The sequence below is a fragment of the Natator depressus genome, chromosome 9 (assembly GCF_965152275.1).
Source record: "Natator depressus isolate rNatDep1 chromosome 9, rNatDep2.hap1, whole genome shotgun sequence".
NCBI classification, from domain to species: domain Eukaryota; kingdom Metazoa; phylum Chordata; order Testudines; family Cheloniidae; genus Natator; species Natator depressus.
In genome coordinates, this window is record NC_134242.1 from 11482257 (window position 1) to 11500272 (window position 18016).

The following is an 18016-nucleotide window of genomic DNA, read 5'->3' on the forward strand; positions in this document are numbered from 1 at the left end:
CCCCACCCTTCATTCAGTTCCTTATTGCAGTTGTTCAGAGCATGCTGTCAGCTTGTTCCTTCTGCGAATGAGCTGTTAGTGGTTCTCATTTTTGCCTCTCTTGGACCCCTTTTACTTTTCCATTATTTATCGTTCAGACTGTCAGTGGACTTTGAGCTCCGCCTGATACTGGGGGGAAGGTCAGTGTCCCCCAGCTTCAAGCCCTGCTCCAGGTGTCAAAGCCAGTGCCTGAGAGTAATCCTCACTCACTGTTCGAAGCGTTTGGATGAGGTCACATCTGGAACATGTCTGATTTGCCTGGGCTTCAAGATAAGAACTAAGAAGCAAAGAGAAGAGCATCTCGGGTACATCCTCATGGAGGCTGCCCTTTGCCCAGCATCAGAACCACCTCTGTGGATAGAGGGAGTTCCTCAATCACTCCATCCACGAGTGTCCCTCGTCTTAGCTGTGGACAGACAGGAGGAGATCCCCCTCACCAGGGCAGTCTTCAAAGAGGTAACAGTGCTTAGAGTGCCCTCAGCCTCTGAAGCTGAAGAGGAGGACAACTTCATGTCAAAGTACTCAGTATGGGATTCCTCAATCTCAGAGGCTAACCACTTCGGTATCGAAGGTAGAGTACATCCTTTGGCCCCTTGCTTCCCGCTGTCTCATTTTAGTGGTTCTCTCAGAGCAGATCTGTTGACTTCAGTTCGTGTGCCAGGACTGGTGAGGGCGGCTGCTTCGTTGGCACAAACAGTGGCGCTACCACCCTTGCTTACAGCAGGGCAAAAGCCCATTTCAGTACCAGCCACCCTGGAGGCCTGCACAACTTCATAGGATCTGCTGAGCCTCTCTGCTCCACCCTCACTGATCATTCAGACCGACATCACTTTGCAGGGGCTGTTGCACATGTTGGCTCCCACAATGGGGGTCTGTTACGGTACCAGTAACTTCAGGTTCAGTGCTGCTTCCATTAATGCCAGTGCCAGCTCCAAGACCAATGGTAAGCGCTCTTCCTCAGTGCATAGTCCTGATAGCCAGGAAGCCCCAGGATGGCTGCTGGTACTGAAGGCATGTTGATGATCACTTTCCCCATCTCTGACTGGTACCGCTTCACCCTGGCCTTTGGAGTACTCCTACTTCTCCTCAATCTGAAGTGGGTTCTGATGTCTCCCACTTCAGGGAAACCAGGGATTGTTCCCACTCTCGTAGGAGTCATCCTGCCAAGAGTAGATCAAAGGAATGGGAGGGCCTGATCTAGGCATAATTGGCCCCCAGTACCATACCAGCTCCATCATTAGCCCTACTGGTTACAGTGGGGGATACCTACGGCATCTAGATCTTTGTCTCCAACAAAAATTAATCCCAGAGAAGGTAAGTGTCCCTGCCCAGTACTGACAAACCATCAGAAGTCAAGAAACCACTACTCTATAGAAACATATCCCTGAGGGGAGAAGTATGTCCACATGGTACTGACAGGCTGCTTGATGCTGGTCTTCAGCTGCTTTGGACAGTCCTGCATTGCAAGCTTAAGACCAGCAGCAGGAAGTTCTAACCTGCCTCTTCTGAATGTTGTCTTGTCCGAAAGAGGCCCTGAGAAGAGAAGACAGTGTTCCACATCAATAAACAGGAGTTGCCAAATCAAACAGCATGTGTCAATCAGGCTGTGGAACATCTGCATATGGAATTCCCTGACTCTGAGCATCACATCTACCAGGGATTCAGAATGCCTCAGCGAACTGATCAAGCAGGTCATTCAGTTTGGATCATGAATGGCCTCTCAACCTGGCTATTCTAAGATCAGTATTTCAAGTAGGGAGAGTCCCATCAGTGGACTTATTAACAAGCTGTCAGAACAGGAAATACTCTTTTTTTTCTGTTTTTGAAGGTGGACTAAAGCCCCAGGTCCATCTCAGATATGCTTTTCTTCCCTGGGTCAAGGGTCTGCTCTATTCTGCGCTTCTGATTCCCAAGGTGGTTGTTAAAGATGAAGCAAGAATGAGGGAAAATGATACTGCACCAGTCTGGGCGAGGCAGCCATGATTCTTGGACCTGCGCAAGTTGTCTGTCAGTGAACCTCTACCCCTGCCTTTAGTCAAGGACCTGATATTGCAGAATCGCAGGCAGTTGTTGCACCCTGAACCCTCAGTTGCTACACGTCGCAGCCTGGTTCCTCAGCGGCATCGCACTGTTTGGAAGCAGTCCATAGTGTCCTACTTAATAGTAGGAAACCATCCACAAGGGCTATCTACCTTTATAAATGCTTCCACTTACGCTTTGGCTAGCCGCCCAGATAGTGTGCCGCCTCTGTAATTTATGATTAAAATGATTTTGGACTATTTGTTACACTTAAGTCAGATTTGGTGGTCAGCTCCATTCAAGTATATCTGCCCCAATTTCATTATTTGACCTCCTTATTACAGGCAGAACTGTATTCTCTAACCCTAGGATTACAAGGTTCTTAAAAGATTTTTTTCACCTTTCAGAGACCCTACTCTACAGTGGGATTTGAACTTTAACAGCCCTTACAGGTTCCCCCTCTTGAACCATTAGCCTCCTGTTTATTGTTACATGGCTTTTCTAATAGCCATCACCTCGGCAAGGAGAGTTGGGGATTTGCATGCCATGGTGTTGGATTTTTCCGTAGACCTGTGATGGGATCCCTGGGGTGCAGCCTGGGACTGTGGGACCGCTGTGCCCCCTTAAATCTCCATCGTGGGCTCTCTCTAACAATGCTTTGCTAGTGACAAGCAGCAAAACCCTCCAGGTGCTGTTATCACTCAGCACAACAGCATGTGGAGTCCCACATCCAGCTAAATTGTATGAATGCTCCCAGAGCCACTTATGAATCACACCAAGAAAGGTACCAGCTGAATTCCCCCCAGCTTCCAGCCTTGTACCTCAGGAATATATCGTCTTGCACTGCTCAAGACAAGCAGTGGAAGTTTATTAATTGGTTCACCACTGCATCAATGGAAAGTGGATATACACCAGCCTTTGTAAATCTGAGCAGATTTATCAAACACTTCAGGCAAACTCACTGGTAAAGATAAACAGTAAAAAAAAGTTTGACTACAAAAGAGATTTTAAGTGATAGCAAAAAGTCAGTTAGTTACCAAAAGAAAATAAAACATAAGCATGCAGTCTTAACTCTCAACCCTATTAGACTGGGCAACATCTAGATCAGGGGTAGGCAACCTATGGCACTGATTTTCAGCGGCACTCGCACTGCCCAGGTCCTGGCCACCGGGCTGGGTGGCTCTGCATTTTAATTTAATTTTTAAATGAAGCTTCTTAAACATTTTTAAAACCTTATTTATTTTACATACAATACTTTAGTTGTATGTTACAGACTTACAGACAGAGACCTTCTAAAAAGGTTACTGTATTACTGGCCCGCAAAACCTTAAATCAGAGTGAATGAATGAAGACTCAGCACACCACTCCTGAAAAGTTGCCGACCCCTGATCTAGATTAAGCAGTTTTTCTCACCTTACTGGATATTTCAGTTCATAGTACACTGGTTTCATCCTTGAAACCTGGGCCAGCCTCCTCTGTTGGAGTCTTTGGTCTTCTGAGCATCCTTGTTGCTTGCAGCACAGGTGGGGGCAGGAGAAAAGGCCAAGCATGGGGCCACTGTGTTCTGTTTTATACCTTAGTCCATGTGCTTGGAGAACACAAGTCCAGGCATGTCTGGTGGGCATTGCTGACTCACCAGGCAAGGTTGAGCAATTCCCCTGGTGTGGCGTTGTACAAGTGAGTCATTGCATTGTAGCTCTCTTGTTGGACAATCGCTATTGTTGGTGGTTCGACACTTCCCCAGGCATTAATAACCAGGGGGATAAACGTCTTTGGGGAGCTAGTATCTGGGCGCTTCCCACAGCATATTTTAGTGACAACCATATAACACAATTCTCATAACTTCATATGCATTAATGATCTATATATTTAGATGGAACAGTGGGTTTCAGCAGATCATAACCTTTTTCATGATACCTTACAAGGCATGCTTTGTATGCAATATCACAACTATATACAAATGATGAATATGAGGGTTATAGGGTACTCCCCTGGGGTGTAGAGTGTCACAAAACCTTTTAAAAAAAAAAAAAAAAAAAAAAGAAAAGAAAAAGGACAAAGTACAGGTTAGGCTACACCTTAGATTTTTCATCATGGCGGTATCTGATTTCCACCTTGACTAATCTATATATTGGTCTTCTTTCCAAAGCCACATGCTCATGATGAACAGCAGTTCCACGCTTGGGATGTTTGCTGATCACTGGTTTTTTATCTAGATAGAGCAAAGCACTTTTGGGTCTATTCTCAGCTATTCATCTCTTATGCAGAACGAATGAGAGTGTGTCCTATAACAGTGTAGTGACTATCCAAGTGGATCACCAGCTGTGTTTTCATGTGCTACAAGATCAAGGGCATAACGGCTTCTGAAAAGTGCTGTCTGTCTTCAGCCAGAGCACACTAAGCTTCTGCAGTATTTCTGGGAAGCATCGATATTGCGAACATCTGCAGAGAGGAACGTGGTCTTCAGTCCACATCTTTGCTAGATATTAAGTGATTACTATCATGTCAAGAGAAGACACAAATGTGGGGAAAGTAGTTCGGCAATTCCTCGTCTGATGAGAATCCTAGTCCCAACTGTTGGAAACTTTATGGGAGTCTCCTAGTGTAATGGGCATGTGCAATCGCTTGAAAAAATGGTTACTCCTTGCAGCTGCTCTTTTGAGACGTTGTGTATGTTCTTTACGTGACCCACCCTCCTTCCCCTGTGCATTGGAGTTTATTATCTGAGGGCTTGTCTGCACTTGAAATGCTACAGTGGCACAGCTGCAGAGGCACTTCAAGTATAGATAGTACTTATGCCAGTGGGAGGGATTCTCCCATCAGCATAGAGGTAATCCACCTCCCTGAGAGGCAATAGCTAGGCTTCCCTCAACCTAGTACTGTCTACACTGAGGGTTAGGTTGGCTTAACTACATTGCTCAGGGGGTTGGATTTTTCACATCACTTAGCGACGTAGCTAGGTTGACCTCACTCTTCGGTGTACACCAGATGGAAGAAGATAGGGTGGAGTCACCCCAGCCCGGTAAACCCTCTGCTCAGGCACACAGGATGCGAGGGTGTAGGAGTGGCCACCCCTGTGGGTATCTCTAGTGAAAACTCTGGCACTGATGCATGAGACGTGTACACATCTAGCATAATGGACATATGCAACATATCTCAAAACAACAGTTACAAGAAGGTAAGTAACTGGTTTGGTTTTTTTTAAAGTAGTAAAGAATAAACTTTCAAGATGGAGTCAATTCTCAAACTTTTATGTTAATCAGTGTGTATTTGGATTTCCTGTAGAAAATGGCATCTTTAAACTCTGGAAACTAAAGGTGAAACTAGTGCTTAAAAATGCTGAATATATTTACCGTTGGAATAGTTTTGTAATGTTTCTGAACTGGAGTGTATTTCCTCTGTTTGCCACAGCCCCATTTTATGTTCTGATCCACAGGGGACACGTTCTGTTTAATGGGTAATGAAATCTAAACCTACATTGCATCTTTTTTTATAAACGCTGCAAATTCTTAAGTCTCTGGAATACCAGCAGCATGATCTGTGGAGAAATGCAGCCCATACGCTTGGGTCTAATCCTGAGATGTGCTTGGTACCTTTCACTGCCATTTAAATCAATGAGGTGCTTAACATGGATTATTTAGTAGGTATGAATTTTGGAGGCTGAAATGCTAGCTTACAGTCCTCTGTTTTGATCCAAGCAGCTGGACTGACCAGCTCAAGGTGGAACACTGTGTACAGGGACAGTCTGCATGGGTTATTCCAAAGAAAAAAATGGCCATGCTCCACTCCATTTTATGGAAATTAGTTCCTCTTGTCTCTTGAAATTTGCCAATGAAGCCATTGCACCTGCCTTTGGTCAGTACTATGCTACAAGTGTTAAACACAGTTGTGTGTGCACAATAGTTGCATTTTGAAAATCCATTTTGATTTTTTTTCTTTTTGCTCGTGAATTTGTGTTGTATCTGAGTATCTCAGTAAAGATCCTCTCTACATGCCGTTTTTGAAACTGTGCATGAGCAACACTTTTCTCTGGTGTCAAGCTCCTGTCTCATTTTCACTTCCAGTTCTTCCCCAATGGACATGCATTTGCGACTGGTTCTGATGATGCCACTTGTCGACTCTTTGACCTGCGTGCAGATCAAGAGTTAATGATGTACTCCCATGACAATATCATCTGTGGAATCACTTCTGTAGCCTTCTCAAAAAGTGGTCGTCTCTTGCTAGCTGGCTATGATGACTTCAACTGCAATGTGTGGGATACTCTGAAGGGGGAGAGAGCAGGTTGGTAAATGGTATCTGCAGTGAGTTGCAGTTCTTTTTCTTTAGCAGAATCTCAACATGGAACACATTCCACTTTCTGTAACTTTTAAACGTAAAACTAGTTCACTGGTAGTCAGTGGTGATACCTGCGAGTGCTGCTGAATTGTGAAATCTTCCCTGCTTCCTTTTAAAGGTCAGTTACTCAACATAAAGGTTTATTTTTGGATTTGTATCCCTATTTTCTTGCATTTTATTTTTTCATATCTCAGATCTGGTAATAGTGATGTTTAGAAAAGGTATGTGAGGTTTTATGTTGTGTACAGTAAGTGGTTTTGTGTCTGGTTTTGGTTATAGGCACTGTCAGCACCTTTTTATTTTATTAAATAAATAAGTAAATATACGGGGAAAATCCAGATGTACAATATTATAACTATTTGGTTCAAGGGTTCAGGGCTTCCTAAGATAGGAGCTAATTTATAATGTTGGGGAGCTAATATTTCTTTTAAGATAAAACATAGGAGGCTACTTCTTCTGTCAGTTAATCACTCTTAACAAACAAAAAACCTCTTGCAGGATATCTTGAGGTGAATTTAACTTGAAAAGCAATGTACAAAACTTGAAAAGCTTCAGCTGTTAACCTCCTCCATCTTCTCTTCCAGGTGTCCTTGCTGGCCATGACAACCGTGTCAGCTGTTTAGGTGTTACTGATGATGGCATGGCTGTAGCTACAGGGTCTTGGGACAGTTTTCTCAGAATCTGGAATTAACTGGGAGACAAACATGTACATTCTCCATTGAGATCTGGAGAGATCAATGCTGCAGCCTATAGCTGTGAAATAACATTTCTACCTTGTATTTGCAGGTGAAGTTTTTCTATTCACTGATTATTACACAAAAAGGCTTTCTGTAAACTAGAAAAAAATCAAGTGAAGAAATAGGGGTGGGGGTGGAGAAATCACTGACTTTTAATAAGGGGCCAGGCCAGCACACATAATCATGGTGACTGAGAAACTAAGAGCCAGTCTGTTTTGTTTTTGGTGGTTTGGTTAGATTGTCCTCGAGGGATTTCTGCTTGTGTTGAAAGTCTGCTAATTCTGTACTTTTTTTTTGTACATAACAGAATATACACATTATAGCAGCCAATCATGTAACATTTGTCTGTATGTAAAGAAATATGTTTGCATTTTTTAAGGAACTACATTTATAGCTTTGCATTTAACCTGAGATGTCACTTCTGAGTTTTGTAGTGGATGAACTAGATTGCTGTTTTAAACGCTTTTGTGAATTTACTGTAGATAAAGTGAAGCCAATGGTATGTATGTGTTTTTATAATGGAAGGCATTTGAATTACTACTTTTTTTTTTTAAAAAGGCCCTGATGACCGTGGTAATACCTAGCGCCTTACTTATTCACTTCTAGACCTATTTGTCTATCTAAGCATGGGGAATTACTCCTTCCAGTCAGTGGTTCCTGGTTCATCCATCGGCAGCCATGGCCTCCAAGCACCAAGAGAATGTTAATGCCATTAGGTATATATTAAAATAAGGTTTTAACACGCTGGCTTCAGCCTCTCATGTAAGTTATTTTAAGTTGAACAGAGTACATAAGTCAAGTAACCTATTACTGTCACTAAGCGGGTGAGTGCTTTCCTTTTGACAGTGTAGTTGTAAATAAGAGGATTCTGATCCACTGCAAATTCCAGCTGCCACGCACTAGCAAGGTGATATTCTAGCATGGAGTTAACTGAATAGATTGAAGAAATTTTAAAAGCGTACACAAACTTGCTGTTCAACTACTACAGCAAATGAAGAGATTTAAGAGGGTTTCTCTATGAAGGCTTCCTACAAATGGTTTAGGAAGTACAGTGAATCCCTTCCTAGAACTGCAAAGTTAGAGGTTTGCCCTACTATTCCACAACAGAACATGCTTGTCTTGTGTAATCGTTGAAGTGACCATGTTATCTACAGTGAACAATAACATTTTTGATGATCTCTATGATCCCTCTAGAAACTTTGTACTCTAAATTTTAAATCCTGCTAGTTCATTTACAACTGCAGTGGCCTGTGCTTTGGCATCTTATTAGATGCCAATCTGCAAACTGACAGTAAATAGCCATTTCCTTTTATATGCCTGATCTTGATAGGATTCACTTATAAAATGAAAGGCACCAAGAGCACTTGAACTAGTAAGCATTTTCTTATTGTGTAGGTATGACAAATCATATGACTCAAATCCATTTGAAACTACCCATGAAGATCACTTAACTCTGGTGCTGGCAGCGTGTCCACGTTTGTGGTGGATGTCCCTGGGGGGAATCTGAGTTGGGCATGAAAGTACCTGATACTTTCAGGAAAGGGCCATTCTCTGTTGGCTTCTTGTAAGTGCTTTATTTTAAATGTGTGTATTTAAACAAATTACCATAAAGCTGAAAGTTAATGTTAATCTGTTGCCTCCACCTGAAGGTGTGATGTGTCCAAATGTCCCTGGGTCAGTTTGTGAACATAAGTGCCCAGCATTTTGTAATATGAAAAGAGATTGTTGCTGAGACCACTGTTTGTGAAGTTTCTACCACTTGTCATTCTAATTTCAGTACTTCCGGACTGTGCCTGTAAATATGCCATGTTTACAATGGTGGAGGTGCCAATCAGTGTGCCAACTGTAGTAAATTCAGTATCCGTTAAAAAAGCACATCCCGTGCTGGAGCAGTATACACTTACTAAAGGCAGATTATGGTGTTGGACCAAAATCATGTTATGCTGTAGCTCACAGAAACTCATTTGCATTTTCTTTTCAGCAAGATTATTTTGTTTTCTAATCTGTTTGCAGAATTATTTATGGAATATTTGTATCTTTTTCCAAGAGGGCAGCTCTTTGAGGTCAGGCAGAACACTTGATACTTTTTAATGGTGCCTTTGATTTTTAAACTTGCAGCTGCTTCTAGTTTGAGTGAATCATTCTGAAAATTTGCTAGTAAACTCTTAGAGGAAAAATTAATTACTAAATACCTTCTCATTAAAGGTGCATCTTGAAGTGACTTCCTAGTTGCCAGTGATGTAAAGAGACTTCCCATACTTGCAATTAAATATCTCACTATTTCCCTTTATACTGCAGCATAGATGTCTGCTGTCTAACTCTTAAGTAAGTCAGATTTCTAAAAGGATAACGGGAGTGTACACCTGAGGAAATATTTAATTCCTGGGGCGAATGTGCACCAAAACAGTGGCTATTGTTGGAGTCCTGGTATAAGTCTCTTTTTTGGATTGTTTTGCTTTTTTTAAAAAGCATTTATAGTAGTGGGACATTTTATTACATCTTAAACTGAGGCAATATAATGGGCCTATATGAGCTATTTCAATTTTCTTAAGCATTGCTTATGGGTGAATTTTCAAGATGGTACACTCATTAAGATAGAGCTTAATTTTAAACTAAGCACCAAATCCCATCTTCTGCTACATACCACCATTTGCAGGTTTTACTTGAAAGCTTTCATCCAGACTCCTGCATCTCAAAGAAAATGTCTCCATGGGGATTTTTAGACTAAAAGATGTGTACCTGTAGCTTAATATAAGCTCAGATGTGCAGGTTAGTGTAGTTTCTAACTGTTCACGTGATGGTGAACAAGTTTAATACATGTAGTGGATTTTACAGCACAGTGGGGTACACGTTAAACTGTTGTGAAAAGTTTACCACTGCCAAACTGTAGAGCTACTTAATTTCAAATAAGTTATGTGGTTACAAAAATATGTACTAGATTTTGGAATTAGTAATACTTAAGTTATGACCATTGTGCCAAAAATTTGTAATGGCTAGGAAAGTAACCTTTTTCCAGTCTTCATTCTAATAGTAAATCAGTGTTTAAATGTACTTTAAAAGAAGTAGTGTAGCAAGAATGTAATTGGTTGAAGCTGTAACTTGGAAATATGTGCCTCATATGAAATTACAGATTTCTTTAATTCAGGTACAACTGCTGTCAACTTTTTTTTTTAAAGGCTGATTGGTGAAGGATACTGACCAAGCAAACTTCTGGTTTCAACTTGCTCCCATGTATACTCAGCTTTTATCACTTTTAGTAAAAATACTGGGTGAGATTCTAGAAACCACAAAATGCTTCAACATTGCTAATGTACATTTACTTAGTATGGGTAATGTGCGTACCTTCTTTCAACCATCTCTAAACTTTTCTCCTAAATGTCGTCATTACCATCTGCCTTGCTGAATGTCACATACTGTTAAGTATCTGACAGAACTGCTGGTTCAATAATCCATTTGGAGTAGAAAAACTCATTAGAACTGCTTTCTTCTGAGGAGAGAGTTTGACTCTGATTGATTTGGCAGTGCTGAATTGATATACCAGCTAGTCCTCATGTGCATACTGTAATGCATGGATTGGAAATAGATAACTCTTTAATGCAGTTAACGTAACCCACTTGTCCCATCATGAAGTTCACATTACTTTAGGCTGTAATGAAAGTATTGTGAAAAACATTCCAAGAGTGCGTAGTCCTTTCCTCTTTGAGCACACTGTCACCTCCACTAGATTTAGTGCTGTGCTTTAAAATGTTGGTGAGAATAGGTATTAGCTAATTCAGATAGTTGGTATGAAATGATTGTGTAGCAGAATGACAGATTTTGAGATAGCATTTCCTGTAAAAGTAATTAAGCATGGGTTGATGGTGCACTTTGTATACAGTAATCTGGCATGCATGCTGGTAAAACTACTTCCTACACTTCGGAGGCACCACAAGCCTTTTTATCCAGTTGCTGGTTGTGTAAAATACATGCAGAATGTTAATGCAGTGTTGTTATGGTAAATGTGTGAACAGTGTTAATTGATTATAACTGATAACCAATTAAATGTGCCTGACATTCTTATACCACACAGTATGTTTAGGTTTTGACTAATATGGACTTCAGTGGAATAGTTTTAGATATATTTCAAGCCTTTGTTTTACTTACACAATGGTGCTCTTATTTGTTTCTCCTTTTTTTTAAAAAAAAAAAACATCTGAACACTTGTACTACATTTTACATCCAAAGGAGTCCAAAACGAATTTCTTTTAAACATGCTTGACTTAGTTTGGCACTTAGCTCTGATTGCCCAGCATTTCTCATCTAATGGTTTTAATTTCACTTGTTGCTGACTACTTTGATGGAAAACTTCAGTAATATTACCAATTATGAAGTGATTCTGCACTGCCTTTGGATTGTGTATGTATTCAGAAACAGTCTTAAACCTTTTATTTAAGCTAATTCAAAACAGGGACTTGTGCCACTTGTTCTATAACAGGGCTGTTATATAGACTTCCCTGTTTAAAAAAAATCACTTGCTATAAACTCTGTTTATAGCTTCCCCCCCCATGGATCTTTTCTTTGTATTTGTACAGTGGCTCAGTGAAAGATGTTGCCATGAGTTGATATTGTAACCAATAAACAAGTGCTTTTAACCAGACTTGCTGTGGTGTGTGTGTTTATTTAACAACCTTCCTTCTACCATGACAATCTTATACAGCAAATACCCTGGTGCAGAGTTGTATTTAAGTGGCTGAGGGAATTTTCCTACTAAAATTTCCAGCATACATTTAAAAGTTCCTTAAGGTATATAGCACATACTTTGTCTTAAATGTAATTTTTGTGGCTTAGTCATCATTCAAATTCTGACACAAATAGCACTGCCTCATCTATAAATTAAATGTACTACTAAAGGCATCTTGAAAATGCTACACAGCAAATCCCAACACTACTGTAGTCCATGGGATCTTTGTTTGTTTCAAAAAGATACACTTCAGCAATGACTGGAGCACCTAGCCTTTGTTTGAGAATGGCATTCTGGATTTAGCATTTCTATTTCATAATTCTTTAGGCAAGCATAGTCCATTTCCCTCTTAAACAATACTACTTTCTGCTGCAATATCAAAGGGGAAATGAAAGGCCTTTGCAATCCAAGCATTAGAAAATGAGCAGAATCTTTATATATAAAAACTTGTCCTTTTCATTAGTAAAGGGAAGTCAGGCTAAGGGTTTACACATGATATTTAAAGGAATGCAGTTGCTCTCTACAAATTGAGACAAAATAGCAGGTACATTGCTAATCTTCCCTGTTAACTCCTCCTTTCTGGGAATAGCAGCTGTCCCTGTCCTAACATTTGAGATTATTTAAAAATAATGCAAATAGTGGCAGAAAAGTCAACTTACTGTTCAGGAGCAGGATGGAGATGTTAGCAGGAAATCCTCAGCCATACATACCCCCCCTTAAATGAGGGGGACCTAGGTAAGCAGCTGTTACATCAAGCAGCAAAGGAGCAGTCTCCTTCCGTTTATCAGACATACTCCTTCTGAAGAACCACACTAACACTTTACCTCCAATAGAAAGAATTCTGAATTTTATTTCCACAGCTACCATCTTCGTCATTCACTTGATGTCTTTCAACAAAACTACAGGGAACACCAGTAAGTGGCTGTCATGAAGTAAATCAGAATTTTCACAAAAGTAGAAACAAGCAACCTTGAATTACACAGGTCTCATGCTTTAGAACAGTTTCTGTGATGCAAATAAAACAGCATCTTCTGCTACACACTGCTTGTGAATGGGGTCAAGTTTAAAATGAGGAACAGTGCATCATCCCTTACCAACTACATTAGTCAACTCATCTGCCAAACTAAATTCAATAAGTTAAAGGGGCAGCATTTCTTCCTCCCCCACAAATTAAACCAGTCTAGAAATGCTCTCAAAAAATAAACTACTCATAAATACATTTGCAACTCTTCCCCTCGCATAATTTCTATACATTTAACCAGCTGGGCTGCAGCCCATCTTCACAGCTCATATCATTAGCACACTCAAACTTCCACAACAATGAGGAAAATCAATACCCTGAAACACTTGCAATAGCATGCAGCATACCCAGCTTCTAAGCGATCACTTCTGCTTTTTAAAATAAAGTATCATGAGTAGTCTTAAAAAACAAAGTGCATTTCATTAGCCCTTTCTTGTAAATTAGTGAAAAATCCCAGCAAGTACTCAATAAAATCTGGGGCCTTAAGCCACCACAGTAACAGGCACGTGAGTTTGGTTTTAAACCTGATTGTGCAGCATTTATCAAGGATATATAAATATTCTGAAAGGCTTTCATTATCGAAAATATTTTTTAAAAGTCTGTTTATAAAATACAGGTGAAATTGCACATGATCTGCATCAGGAAGCACTTGGGCATCCTTGCTAATGTCTATTGAAGGTCCCTGGCCTACAACCACCCTTTAAAAGCTGATTAAGGTGGAAACATCCACACACTCAACTGCTCACAAAGCTAGAACAGAGGGAACACATTTAACACATACCTGCAGGTGGCAGGTAAAGAACAATTCAGGAACTTGAAATACAATAGCCAAGATAGTGCCTAAACAATTGGTCTGAGAAGGAAGCAAGCAATATGGAAAAAGTATCCACAGGTAAATATTGTTTGTTTCCCAAATGTACGCAGTCTGAAGAACAATTCAATTTATAATGCTCACAGCAGAACATGGCAGGTATTCATGATGTAGTGAGAGAAATCTTTGAAGGCCAGGCTACATCCCTTGCCCAGGTGACTAGAAAATAGCAAGCCTTCCCCCAGGTGCTTAGATAAAAACTTTAATCCCAAACTATGCAAAAATTCAGCTGAGTGTAGACCAGCTGTATAGCAGAAGTCCCCCTGTTTGGTGTAGGTAGAGGCTTGCATGCTGCACATGACAGAGTCATCTGAACTTTACACATTAACTTACTTTGGTTTTCAATATTCCTGTTACTACAGCATGAGGAACACTGCCATTCCATCACTGCAGCATGCTTGAATTTTTAAAGCTTTCCAAAATACCTAGAGGGAATCAAGTTTATACAAGTAAAAATGGCGGGTCTATCTATAAACGAACAGAAGTAGGGTAACAGCAGCCCAGCTCCATTGATTTTATCTGAATTCAAAATCTAAAGAAGCACTTTTGGGCTGCTAGAGCTGTTCACCTAATATTTTAATTCATAAAACAAATCTGAAAAATCAGCATCTAGAGAACTGGGAGACATTGATACTGATTTGAGGAAGAGAAGGAATAATAGATTAACTCCCAGATGCCAGGAAGGTGGGATTTGCCACTGGTAAATACTAAAACAAAATAATACAGGGTTGTTGGTTTTTTATTTTAAGTCGCCAGAGTAAATATAAATTATCATTTTGCTCTTGCAAAATTTCTCTTTACCACAGCTTTTAGATACAGTTCATTGCAAAAATGTGAACTGGGTGTTACAGTATCTGACAAGTATAATCAAGGTAATTTTAAAAATGTCATTTCATGTGACTCCACAGGGGAGCAATGTGTCATTCTATAATTTTGTCCTACAGGCAGTTACCCAAGGAAGCCAGCAGTGAAAAGAGATTGGTCTATTTATTCTGCTGAAGAAAATGCTTTGTAAAAACATCCAGCTCATTTTCAAGATGAATGGCTTTGTTTCTGTAAAACAAACAAGAGAAAAGTGATTGATCCACCTGCATGCATCCAAACTCTCACAAGAGTCTTCAGCCTCTTTACTTTTTAGGAATGAAATTCAGGACACAAGCAATCTTACTTAGACCACCTGACTCAGAAGAGCACCCCATAACAAGTGCTTATCTACACTGCAAACAAAACTAAAGCACCGCTCCCCCCCGCAGCAGCAGCAAATCTCTAAGCCCAGATCAACTGACTTGGGCTTGCACTATGGGGGTAGCAGTGTAGTTTCCGCTTAGGCTGGAGCCCAGTGAGGGGGGTGGGGTCTCAGAGCTCAGACTCCAGCCTGAGCAGGAACATCTCCATTATTATTTTGAGCCCCATGACCCTGCATCAGTTGATTCAGGCTCTGAGACTTGCTGCAGTGTTGTGGTTTTTTTGCAGTGTAGACATACTTTTAAACCTCAGGATGCTGGCTAATCTGCGTATATAACACCTTAGAGAAAGGCTAGTTCCTACGTGTTCACAAAGGCATGAGGAATCACTGCTAGAAGGGATGATGGATTTCTCCTTGCTGGGAACAAGAAAAACCCCACCATCCCTTGTAGCTCTGCCTCTCCCAGCTCCTGTCTACATTAGCAAAACTTTCTAAAAAGTCTCACCCTTGCTACCACCCTTCAGCATCTCTGCTGGCACCATGGGAGCCCTGGGATAGATGGACTACTGGCAATGCTTTCAATGCCATTCCATTCGAGAAGCCCATGTAGGGTTACACAACAACAGGTTAAAAACCCACCTGAATTGTTTATACTAGGGCTCCTGTAGCTAATGCTGGTTGAGATAAATCCCTTTTAACTGACATTTTTAGAAAATGGCCCTAGCAGAGCCAGGGACTCAGCCTGAGGACGGTGTGCAGCACACAATGGCAAGCCATGGGCAGAGAGAAACAGACACAAAGCCAAGTGTTGCCCCCTTGGCTGCTAGGTGAGGAGACAACAGGGTGCATTGTCACCCTGCTGGAAGGGGCTGGGGTCCGCTGGAACTGGGAAGGCATCTCCAGAAGAGAAAGGGGCCCTGCTTGGATGAGCGAGAAGAGAGGGGATGAAATACAGGAGCTGAATTTACCCTGCTCCCAGCCCCCAGCTAAAGAGTATTCCTATGGAGAGAGCTTTGTACCGAAGACCTGCTTAGGAACTCTCGCCCCATCTCCAAAGGAACAAAAGCTTCTCAGGTAGGGAAGTGACCTGCATTGTTGGAGCTTGATAAAGTACTCTTGAGAAATCTATTTTTACTGGGCAGAGAAGGAGAAGATCAACATGAGGATGGGGTGATTTTTTTTGAACTTTCCCCACATCCCCCAGACAAAACACAACTGGCTAACATAACTTTAAAAGAACACAACTGCTGCTACTGGTGTACTAGCATAGCTGCAGGAACTAGGGATGCGGGGGGGGGGGGGGGGGCACGCCCCAGCCCCAGCTGTGGCCTCAGTCTTGGCCCCCTTACCCCTGTCTAGGTGCCCCCCAGAGACACGGCCCTGCTCCTGGCTCCAGTTCGGGGGTGGGTGGGGCTGGCTTTCAGCACCCCCCCATTCAAAGCATTTCAGTGCCACTGTGTACAAGGCAAGAAGATTATATATATTACCATGCTTCACCCTGTGCCACCGTTTCAAGGCACATGTCAGAACGATCGTTAACAGCTGAAAGCAGCAGCAAACACACACTTATTTTATGATATAGTACCGCCATGACCACAGATCTGGGGGTGAAATCTTGGCCAGACTGAAGTCCATGGCAAAACTCCCATTGACTTCAGTGGAGCCAGGATTTCAGCCTCTCTCTAGCTGGCTAGTTCAAGATTTCTCCCTTAAGCAACTGGCTGAGTCAATACAAAACGATCATTACCTTAGGTGCTTTGAGTTACTCTGTATTTTCTCTAACTGATCTATTTCTTTGGACAGCCTTGCAATTTCTTCTTCCAGATTTTTCTGAGTAACGTCGACTTGCTGACACAGTCGAGCAAAGGTAGTGGCCATTTCTCTAAAGGAAAAAAAGTTTGTAATTATAGTTTACCATACCTCGTGTTACACGACACTTCAGAGTCCATGGGTAGAATAATGCAATCAGAACAGCCACCAACTGCTATACACAAGTGCATAAAGAAAGACAGCAGGAGGAAGAATGAGCAAAGGGACTCTCTCTTCAAAAATCAATAGAACAGGGACACTGTGGTGGTGGCATTTTTAGGGTCATTAAAAAAATAACACAAAATAGACCTTGTTTTAAATACATGTTGATGTTGCTACTGCCAGCTTCTGACTCCAAAGCTGGAGACTGTTCTCAGAGTAGTGGATTTTTGCTATTAACTTGGGGGTAGATTCACGAAGGGATGTAGGTGTTGCAATGCCTGACTCCTAGGTGTCCTGCTGCTTAGTGGAATTCTCAGCTCCGAGTTAGGTGCCCAGGCTTCCCAAACAATGCAGGAGAAGAGTTAGATGCCTAAGAAAGGGATTCTCAGAATCAAGTTGCTGAGCAGGGAGCCACCTAAATTAGCTAAGAATGAAATGCAGTGGCCTGGATTCAGGCTTAGGCCTAGATTCACAACGGAATTGGGGTGCCTGACAGGCTGAAGGGAGGTGCCTATCTATGCTTGGGATTCTCAGCTGTGAAGCCTCTCCTGGAGTTGGGCACCTAAGTCAAATCAGCCCAGGGGAAGTGGGGTGGGGGCAGGAGGGCAGAAAGAGAGAGAGAAAGAGGGAGGCTCTATAGCCAATATCCCAATGGTTAGAGCACTCACCTGGGATGTGGAAACCCAGATTAAAATCCCTGCTCTACCTGATTTGGGGCAGGGAATTGTACTTAGGTCTCTTACCTGCCAGGTGAGTGCCCTGACCACTTTGGCTTTTAGAACCTTAACCAGTTTAACTATACAGGCAGTGTTCTGAAAGGACTGCTTCCCTCACTCCTCAAGTGACCATATGTCTCTGTTCTACTCTGTTCTCAGGTTATTGATTATTCTGGAATGGGTGTCTCTCGAGCTCTCCATTTTGTATAATAATTAAATAGCCATTGGACAAGAGATAAAGGGAGTGACTTGACAGCTTGGTGGTTAGGATTCTCACTTGAACCGGATTCTCCCACCTCCAAATCAGGCAGAGGAGGGATTCAAACTTGGATCTCCCACATCCCAAGTGAGTGCCTTAGCTGCCAGACTACAGGGTATTCTGGGGACACCCACCACCTGTG

General features: G+C 41.7%; 2 protein-coding genes across 9 annotated transcripts in view; one reads left to right on the forward strand and one right to left on the reverse strand.

The window, feature by feature from the left end:
* Positions 1 to 11760, forward strand: part of GNB4 (G protein subunit beta 4) — a 120538-nt gene extending 108778 nt beyond the window's left edge. The window contains exons 9-10 of the mRNA XM_074963522.1: positions 6123 to 6339; positions 6978 to 11760. Coding sequence (XP_074819623.1) covers positions 6123 to 6339; positions 6978 to 7084 — 324 coding nt within the window. The 3' untranslated portion in view covers positions 7085 to 11760. The remainder of the gene's footprint in view (positions 1 to 6122; positions 6340 to 6977) is intronic.
* A 640-nt stretch (positions 11761 to 12400) lies between these two features.
* MFN1 (mitofusin 1) overlaps positions 12401 to 18016 on the reverse strand; it is a 59212-nt gene continuing 53596 nt past the window's right edge. For 5 of the 8 annotated variants that reach the window (XM_074963530.1, XM_074963526.1, XM_074963534.1 and 2 more), the window contains 2 exons: positions 16676 to 16810; positions 12404 to 14795 (listed from right to left, as the gene is read on the reverse strand). In XM_074963530.1, the coding sequence (XP_074819631.1) occupies positions 14726 to 14795; positions 16676 to 16810 (205 nt within the window). In that variant the 3' untranslated portion in view covers positions 12404 to 14725. Of the gene's footprint in view, positions 14796 to 16675; positions 16811 to 18016 lie in introns of those variants that run through there. The other 3 variants (XM_074963532.1, XM_074963533.1, XM_074963531.1) reach the window with 3 other exon arrangements.